Source organism: Telmatherina bonti (assembly GCF_933228915.1).
Source record: "Telmatherina bonti genome assembly, chromosome: 24".
Classification (NCBI taxonomy): Eukaryota; Metazoa; Chordata; class Actinopteri; order Atheriniformes; family Telmatherinidae; genus Telmatherina; species Telmatherina bonti.
In genome coordinates, this window is record NC_136633.1 from 27,393,284 (window position 1) to 27,403,341 (window position 10,058).

The window sequence follows — 10,058 nt, forward strand, 5'->3', positions numbered from 1 at the left end:
CCACTACCTCACCACCACCGCCACTACCTCACCACCACTACCTCACCACCGCCGTCACTACCTCACTACCACCGCCACTACCTCACCACCACTACCTCACCACCGCCGTCACTACCTCACTACCACCGCCACTACCTCACCACCACTACCTCACCACCGCTACCTCACCAACGCCGCCACTACCTCACTACCACCGCCGCTACATCACAACCGCCACTACCTCACCACCGCCGCTACATCACAACCGCCACTACCTCACCACCGCCGCTACGTCACCACCACCGCCACTACCTCACCCTTTAAATGGATAAGTTTTCTGTGGATGAGGGGGGAACTGCAGGTTTTGGGACTTCTGTTGGAGATTAAAGCCTTTTCCAGTTCAACTTTATTTTGTAAGGTCCGACCGGAAGTAGTACCGGTGTTGGTGACGTACTTAACGCGTGACGTCAGGGTGTGGACAGGTGGATCTATTACAAGCTGCTGTTGTTTTCTATACAAAGAAAACCGGGTTGGAAAAAAGAGTGAAATTTCCACCTGAAACACAAACATTTTCTCCGCAGGTGGATTTTCTTTACTTCCGGCAACGTTTAAAGGCGATTCGGATGAAAAATGTCGGCAGGAGGAAACAGAAAGTCAGAAGAAACTGCGCAGTCATAGTTTCGTGGGCGCGGTGACCTGAACAGGTAAGAAACTGCTCCGCGTGCGCGGCTACTCCGTGTCCGACTTCAGCTTTAGGTTTTTATCTTCCTGAAAAGAATAAATTCAGTTTCCGCGAAGAAGAAGAACTGAAAATGAAGTCACTTCCTTTCGGTTTTCTGATCGAATAAAGACGTTTTACGGCGTTTATTCGTGGTTTACTGGAACTTGTTTTTTCTACGTTTTAATAAAATATTTTCTTTGTTAGAAAACGATTAAGCTTCCGCTTCAGCCCATCACTGATGCGCGAGCGCTTCCAACCTGCGGTCCGCGGACCTGCAGCGGCCCGAGATGGCGCGTGCTGGTCACCAGCTGTTACCAGCAAGCTGTTCAGGAACTGTTAACTAGCTGTGAACTAGCTCTACCCAAACAGGTAGTTCAGGTTTTATGTCAGAAACTCAACAAACTGGATTTCAGATTTTTTGTTTTACATGAAACCAGTTTCAAATAAAACTTTTAGATTTAACTCAAAGGTTTCCTTCAACCATCCATAGTTAACCCAGTTTAATTAGTTAACCAAGTTAAACATGAACCACTTCTACAAAATAAACCTGTTAAACCAGTTAACAAAACCAGCTTAACTCATTAAACAAGTTTAACTATTTAATGGTTAAATGTACTTAAACCAATTACACATGATAAACAAGTTTCACTAGTTAATGGTTACATGTATTTAAACCAGTTACATATGATAAACAAGTTTAACATGTCAATGGTTAAATGTACTCAAACCAGTTATACACGACAAACAAGTTACACTAGTTAATAGTTAAATGTACTTAATCCAGTTAGACACGATAAACAAGTTTAACTAGTTAAACCTGATTATTAGGTTAATGAAAGTATATTAAAACCTGATTGGCCGATAAAATGGGCAGGTCTAGGTGGACTGGTGGACCTGTTGAGACCAGGACCGGGTCCTCGGCAGACTGGATGTATGAAACCCGCCTCAGAGACAGAAGCTGGTGTCTCACCTGTCCAGGTGACATGGCGACCGGTGCGGCGTCTCTGTGGACAGACGCGGCGCAGACCAACCGCTTCATTTGCTTCCCTTCCAGACATGCCGGCTGACGACAAGGTTGCCATCCTGACTGATGATGAGGAGGACCAGAAGAGGAAGTACGTGCTGGCGGAGCCGTTTAACACCCTGCACAGCGGCGACAGCGCCGGTTCGGAGCCCGACGCCGGTTCGGAGCCCGACGCCGGCTCCCCGCCACCGCCGCCTGACTCCATGGACTGCTGCGAGAGGATGTGTCTCCGCATCAACAGCCACCTCCTCATCTCCAAGGTCTTCTACTTCTTCTTCTACGCCGCCTATGGCTCGCTGCACCCCCTGCTGGCCGTCTTCTACAAGCAGCTGGGTCTGTCGGCCAGCCGCAGCGGCCTGCTCGTCGGTATCCGCTACTTCATCGAGTTCTGCAGCGCCCCCTTCTGGGGCGTGGTGGCGGACCGCTTCGGGAAGGGGAAGGTGGTGCTGCTGTTCTCCGTCTTCTGCTGGCTGGTCTTCAACAGCGGCATCGGCTTCGTCAAGCAGGCAGAGATGAAATGTGTGGAGAAGGTGCTGCCTGGGACGCTAGCGCCTGGGACGAAGCCGCCTCTGCCTGGGACGCTAGCGCCTGGGACGAAGCCGCCTCTGCCTGGGACGCTAGCGCCTGGGACGAAGCCGCCTCTGCCTGGGACGCTACCGCCTGGGACATTGGCGCAGCCCACGACGACGACGCTGCCTCTAAGCAGCGTGAAGTACCAGACCAGCTCCACCAACGTCTCCCGACGTCGGCGGAGCCTGCTGAACCTCCACGATCCTCCCGGAGGTCTTGATTTCTCCGTTGGTGTCCTCCACCGGCACCAGCGAAGCACCGATCCGAAGACCACATCGGCTCCCATCAAGTCGACTAACTCCACAGAGGTCACGCCCAACTCCACCATACAGAAGACCACGGTGACGACCCCCCGCCCAACCCCCAGGAAGGAGTACCAGATCAGCTACGACCAGCAGCAGGTGGAGGCCATCTTCCTGCTCATCCTGCTGGTGGTCATTGTGGGCGAGTTCTTCAGCGCCCCCGCCGTCACCATCGTGGACACCATCACCCTGCAGTACCTGGGGAAAGCCCGCGACCGCTACGGCCTGCAGAGGATGTGGGGGTCTCTGGGGTGGGGTCTTGCCATGCTGCTGGTAGGGATCTGGATCGACCACACGCACGTCCCAGTCCATGTGGACGCCGGCTGCGTGCCGCCCGACTACCGTCTGCACAACTACCGCATCGCCTTCATTGTGTTCAGCGTCCTGATGGGCGTGGCGTTCTGCGTGGCCACTCAGTTCTACTTTGGCAGCGACATCGGGGACCCCCCACAGGCGGCCGAGGAGGCGGCGAGTCCGCAGACCCCGAACGAGTCCAGCTCGTCAGACCCGGATGGCGAGCAGGCGTTTCACTACGGCGACCTGCTGAAGCTGCTGTGCACGGTGCGCTACAGCTCCGTGCTCTTCGTGGCCTGGTTCATGGGCTTCGGCTACGGCTTCGTCTTCAGCTTCCTGTACTGGCACCTGGAGGACCTGAAGGGGACCACCACGCTGTTTGGGGTCTGCTCCGTCCTCAGCCACGTCTCCGAGCTCGCGGCTTATTTCACCAGCCACAAGTTCATCGAGCTGGTGGGGCACGTCAGGTAAGTCATGATGTCACTTCCTGTCTGGGCAGGGGGGTTACTTTTATACCTTTTAACGCCTCCGCCGTTCCGGCGACGTGGCATCAGACCGGGAACCATAGACTGTATATAAAAGATGGGTGGAGCCTCCGTGACGTCACCCGTAGGTTTCTGAAGAGCTGAATTGAAGCTCGGTGGGCGGTTCCTACCATCGCCTTCTTGGCAGCGTCATGCGTGTCGTCTCACCCGGAAAATACAAATATGGGCAAAGAGGTGGAGCTGAGAGGGGGGCTGTGAGCGTCATGGTGGATGATTGACATCGAGCGAACTCCGAGCTTTCTATAGCTAAGAGCTAACCAAGCTAACTCAGAGCTAACAGGAGCTAACCAGCTAACGGCGCTAAGCGGGCTAAAGCTAAGTCACGTTGTTAACCGGCTAAAATCCGCGGTTGTTCTACGTTCTTCTGACTTGAACCGGGAGATCGGGTACCTGTCAATCAAAAGGACACGCCCCTAAATATGCCGAACTTTGAGATTAAATTACTTTTAAACGGGCGAGTTACAAAAAAATTCACTCCCCCCCACAGTTGTCATCAAGGTAAACCTGACCTATTAAACCTAAAATAGATTTTAGTACCAGGCTGTAAACATGTTTATTTCTGCTGTGAAGTTGGTATTTTTAACATGGAAGTCTATGGGGATTCGCTCTGTTTTGCAGCCCCTAGTGGATGAAGGGGGAACTGCAGTTTTATCCACTTCTGCATCGGCTTCACTTTTAACCGCCGGAGGTTTCCGCTTGCCAGCGACACAATGCTGCCTTTGATGCTCAGGGTTTCTGTGTCAGTGGATCAGGGGCAGATGGGCTGTTGGGCGAGACACATTGTCCTCTCGGAAACTTCGAGTGTTTCAGGACAAATAAGACCAGACCTATACCAGAGGTACCAGCACATAAACCAGAACCAGTTGAGTCGGACTGGTGTTACTGGTGACGCCCAATCAGACGGGATATTGCGCAAACAGAAACTGGGGCACTGGTCATGTGCTTTAAACAGCAACAAAGATGTGAAAAGTCCTGCAGGTCTTCTCTGATTGGCTGATCTGCTCGGCGTGACCTCAGAGGAGGCGTGGCTAAATAAAGATCCGATAAAAATGTGGGAAAACCTGTGATTTGCATTTTATTCCAGTCATATTAAATGAAGCTGCAGGATGATGGTCTGATTGGATTTATTTTCATCATTTCTGTATTTTTGGTCCTAAATGACGTGACGGTGACTCCAGAATAACAGACAGGGAATGTTAAATGTGACTTTAGTTTGATAAATCCGGGTCAGTATTAATGTTTTCTGGTTTTGTCTGCATCTTGTCAGAGTTCTGTACATCGGCCTGGCCTGCAACACCGCCCGGTACCTCTATATCTCCTACCTGCAGAACGCCTGGACTGTCCTGCCCATGGAGGTGCTCCAAGGTAACCACGTCAGCGTGCGGGAGGGGCTCTAGGACCCAGGGGACATCCTGTTTGTCCAGCAGGATGTTGATCAGCTGATCCGCTGGTCGCTCATGACTCGCTGCAGACGGCTGCTGCTATTGGCTGGTTGTGAACAAAGTTCCTGCACATGTGTGGAATTTGATTTAATCAATTTCCAGGATTGGAAGAGTGGGAAAATATTAAATTGTGTGTTTTGATGAAAACGTTCTGTCTGAGTGTGTGTGTGTGTGTGTGTGTGTGTGTGTGTGTGTGTGTGTGTGTGTGTGTGTGTGTGTGTTACTCTGATCATCGTGTGATTGGTTGTGTGTTTAAAGCCGCTCTGCTTCTACTCGGGGTTCCTTTGAGCGGATGTCATACAGACTGTTTGCATCAACGCAGCAAATATTCTGCGTGATGCAAACAGAATCTCATTTTTATGAACACTTTTCTTGAATTTTCTCCCAACTAGAACCGAGACAAGTTGCTTCAGGCATTTTAAATGCAACCTTTGTAGTCAAAGCGACTTTGGGCTCGTTTTCTGTGAAGTAGCTTGTAAATAAGGTCAGATGCAGGTTTTTTTGACTTGTCTTACATGCAGTTGTACTTTTAACTAAACGCTTCATTCAGTAGACATAGTAAACGTATTTACGTCGTGCATTCAATCCATATCTAATTTGTATTGATCTGGATTTACTTTTTTATTGTTTGGGCTATGTTCCAGACTGTATTTAGGTAAACAATCAGTGACATAATGACGTTTATTCAGAATATTGAAAAAAAAATAATTTTATTTTACTGACAAGTCTGCAGTTTTGACATTTTAAATGATTCCTGTTTGCATCTAATGGAGATGTGGAAACCGGTGGGGTCTGCTGATCAGACGTTAACTCACACACCTTCCTGGTAAAACTAGGTGACACACCCTCTACAGGTAAAACAGATGTGTAAAAGAGCTGCTGCTGTTTGGGTTAGTTTAGATATGTCCACCCTGAGACAACAGTGACGTCTCCAGAACAAACATGACCTGGTCTGGTTCAACTCCAGACTGGAAGTCCGCTCTAGCACAGATGGTCTGTAGCGTCGTGCAGACAAGCCCATAGCGTGGCCCAGGCGTAGCGTAGACAAGCTTTAGCATACATGGGCCGTAGCGTAGCGCAGACAGTCCGTAACATAGACGGGCCATAGCACAGATGGGTGGGCCGTAGAACAGAAAAGGCCGTAGCGTAGATGGGACGCAGCGTAGCGCAAATAAGCAGTAGCTTAGCGCAGACGGTCCAGTACGTAGCGCAGGCAAGCCCATAGCCTGGACCAGGCGTAGCGTAGCATAGATAAGATGGGCCATAGCAAAGCGCAGACAAGGCGGTAGCGTAGTGCAGACAGTACATAGTCTTGATGGTCTATAACGTAGACGGTCCGTAATGTTGACGTTCCCTCGGCTCCACTGTTCCCAGCACCTACTGTCGCTAACGTCCAGTATGTCTCTGCTCTGGACGTCCTCCAGGAGTGACCCACGCCTCAGTTTGGGCAGCTTGCATCTCCTTCCTGAGCGCAGCCGTCCCTCCAGCTCTGAGGACGTCGGCCCAGGGGATCCTGCAGGGCCTCCACCTGGGACTGGGCCGAGGCTGTGGAGCCATGGTGGGCGGAGTCTTCGTCGGGTACTTTGGTACGATGAAGCTCAGCTGAACTGGACGTATTACTGGTCCTTTGGGTGTCTCTAGACGCTGTCTTGTAACTCTGCAGGTGCTGCTGAGACGTTCAGAGGAATCGGCATGGCGTCACTCGTCATCCTCCTCATCTTCTCCTTCATCCAGTGTCTGAGTGAAGAAACGGAAGGGAAAGGTGGGAACATGGACGTTTCCAGTCTCCATTCCAGCATCTTTCTTCCCGTTAACTCGTCTCACCGCCTTTTCCAGAGGACAGAATTCTGGCGGAGAACATTCAGGTTCCTTCCAGTCCCGTTGCCATCGTCACCATTGACCTGGTGCAGAGCCAGAACGCTGTCGGCAGCCCTGTTCCCGTTCGCACGGCCGCCATTTGTCCCGTCAGGAAGACCAAACACCAGGAGGACCAGGAGGACCTGACCAAGCCGGCGTGGGTGCTCTCCGGCGCCCCCTGGGTCACCATCGCATTCGCCTTGGTCCAGATCCAAGAACTGATGAGCATGAAGAAGAGCGGCAGTCCTCCCATAGAGAACCAGCCTGTGCAGGTAAACATTATCATCATCATCTTCATCCTTTATGGTCTGTTTATCTTCCTCCTGGTGGGAAAAATACCTTCAGACTTTCTCCTTTAAATTATCAGGAACTGTATAAACAGACATGTTTCCTTCTACATACATGTTGCTGCGTGTTGTGCAGAAACACGCATGTTCAATCAGTTTCCTCTGTTGGATGTAAAAACCTGTTTCCTTCCTGGTTCCACTGGTCCTCCTCTTACCTGAGGACAGGTGAGGTCAATGGAAAACTACCGTTGGGTGTGTGGGGGATGGGTGCGGTGGGGGGCGTGTCGACTGAGAGTATGTTCACAGAGCTGATGAATCTTATGTGGTTGGGTGTGTTCGCCTTCGTACAAGCAACACCTGTCACCTGCAGAAAGGTTCCTAGTTAAATAGGTTGACCATAAAAATGACCAGTGCTGCCACCTAGTGGACAAACAATATACACACTGCTTAAAAAACATAACACTAAAGTAAGACGTTGTAGATCTGAATGAATAAAATATTTTTATTAAATATTTTGTTCTTTCCATCGTTGAATGTGCTGACAACAAAACCTTCGTTTAGGGTCTGAGCTGCGTTTAGGGTCTGAGCTGCGTTTAGGGTCTGTGCGGCCCACCGTGCTGCGTTTAGGGTCTGTGCTGCGTTTAGGGTCTGTGCTGCGTTTAGGGTCTGTGCTGCGTTTAGGGTCTGTGCTGCGTTTAGGGTCTGTGCTGCGTTTAGGGTCTGTGCGGCCCACCGTGCTGCGTTTAGGGTCTGTGCGGCCCACCGTGCTGCGTTTAGGGTCTGTGCGGCCCACCGTGCTGCGTTTAGGGTCTGTGCGGCCCATCGTGCTGCGTTTAGGGTCTGTGCGGCCCACCGTGCTGCGTTTAGGGTCTGTGCGGCCCACCGTGCTGCGTTTAGGGTCTGTGCGGCCCACCGTGCTGCGTTTAGGGTCTGTGCGGCCCACCGTGCTGCGTTTGGGGTCTGTGCGGCCCACCGTGCTGCGTTTGGGGTCTGTGCGGCCCACCGTGCTGCGTTTGGGGTCTGTGCGGCCCACCGTGCTGCGTTTGGGGTCTGTGCGGCCCACCGTGCTGCGTTTAGGGTCTGTGCGGCCCACCGTGCTGCATTTGGTGTTCGTATTGTTCAGAATGTTGCATTCAGGGTCCGTTTTGAGACGATTCTGGTGATTATCCCAGTCAGAGCGTTGACTAGTCTACTACTAGTTAACTTTTGTACCTATTGACTAGTTTACTGGTTACTGGTGGCTTGACAAACTGGTTAACCAGCTCTGACCAGTAACATGGACTGGATTTCTGAGAGATGATGCCGGTGAGGCATTCAGGGAAGTTTCATGTTGCTGCTCCGGTTTGTCCGTCACCGTGTCCTCGTCTCGTTGCAGGATTCTAACCAGCGGACGACGGCCGAGTACGCAGCGACGGCGGCGCCTCCCACAAACCAGAGTGACGACCAGCCAGAATCTGACTCCACCCGCCCACCTCCAGAAGACTCTAACCAAGACCAAACGCACCCTGCCTCACACACAGGAGACAAACAGACTCAGTGACTTTATTTCCAGTAAAACCAGTTTGTTCCAGTTCATGTAAAAGCAGCAGAAGTCTGCAGTTGTTTATGAAGACTGTAAATATTAGAATGTAGTAAAACCAGGATGTGAAAATCTGACTCTTCATTTATCTGGAACCTCCTGTTTCACGGTTTTTAACCCCGGATCACATTTTCCCCGTTGGTTCCCAGTCGGTCCCCAATGGTCCAGTTGCAGATCCCAGTCGGTCCCCAATGGTCCAGTTGCAGATCCCAGTCGGTCCCCGATGGTCCAGTTGCAGATCCCAGTCGGTCCCCGATGGTCCAGTCGGTCCCCGATGGTCCAGTTGCAGATCCCAGTCGGTCCCCGATGGTCCAGTCGGTCCCCGATGGTCCAGTCGGTCCCCGATGGTCCAGTTGCAGATCCCAGTCGGTCCCCGATGGTCCAGTTGCAGATCCCAGTCGGTCCTCGATGGTCCAGTCGGTCCCCGATGGTCCAGTTGCAGATCCCAGTCGGTCCCCGATGGTCCAGTCGGTCCCCGATGGTCCAGTTGCAGATCCCAGTCGGTCCCCGATGGTCCAGTTGCAGATCCCAGTCGGTCCCCGATGGTCCAGTCGGTCCCCGATGGTCCAGTTGCAGATCCCAGTCGGTCCCCGATGGTCCAGTTGCAGATCCCAGTCGGTCCCCGATGGTCCAGTCGGTCCCCGATGGTCCAGTTGCAGATCCCAGTCGGTCCCCGATGGTCCAGTTGCAGATCCCAGTCGGTCCCCGATGGTCCAGTTGCAGATCCCAGTCGGTCCCCGATGGTCCAGTCGGTCCCCGATGGTCCAGTTGCAGATCCCAGTCGGTCCCCGATGGTCCAGTCGGTCCCCGATGGTCCAGTTGCAGATCCCAGTCGGTCCCCGATGGTCCAGTTGCAGATCCCAGTCGGTCCCCGATGGTCCAGTTGCAGATCGCAGTCGGTCCCCGATGGTCCAGTTGCAGATCCCAGTCGGTCCCCGATGGTCCAGTCGGTCCCCGATGGTCCAGTTGCAGATCCCAGTCGGTCCCCGATGGTCCAGTTGCAGATCCCAGTCGGTCCAGTCGGTCCCCGATGGTCCAGTTGCAGATCCAGTTGGCCGTGTTTAATAGCGGAGGCATCTGCCGCCTTTTTTTTTGTCTTGTCTAGCATTGAAGCAGCAGAATGATGGTCTGGATGCTGTTCTGCTGAACAAATTTACTTCCCAAGAGGAGCTTTATAAATACTCTCCTTAATATTCTGGATTCTTATTTTATTTTTCTATTTATTTTGCATAATTTTTTTTATGAGTTTGTTCTGTCAGGAGCACCAGAAACGAACAAGCTACATCAGACACAGAAAGAAAACCAGCTGCTGTTAGTAAATGAACCTGCAGGCGACTCGGTGACTGTGTCACATGCAGAACATGCAGAGTGGAACGTGTTCAGAGAAGAGAGATCATGCCAATGTGGCCCCGCCCACAAGGCGAAAGGCAGGCCAGGAGAACCCCGAGACCCGGGCAG

At 52.1% G+C, this 10,058-nt stretch overlaps 1 protein-coding gene across 1 annotated transcript; it reads left to right on the plus strand.

Annotated features, from left to right (window-relative positions):
- Positions 1-461: 461 nt before the first annotated feature.
- On the plus strand, positions 462-8,561 carry LOC306774165 (major facilitator superfamily domain-containing protein 6-like; the record flags this gene model as incomplete). The annotated part of the gene is made up of 7 exons (XM_079264145.1): positions 462-683; positions 1,755-3,357; positions 4,703-4,800; positions 6,302-6,463; positions 6,541-6,639; positions 6,714-7,006; positions 8,397-8,561. Exons 2-7 carry the CDS (start codon positions 1,757-1,759, stop codon positions 8,559-8,561), a joined length of 2,418 nt encoding a protein of 805 aa, XP_079120271.1. The 5' UTR covers positions 462-683; positions 1,755-1,756.
- Positions 8,562-10,058: the final 1,497 nt, after the last annotated feature.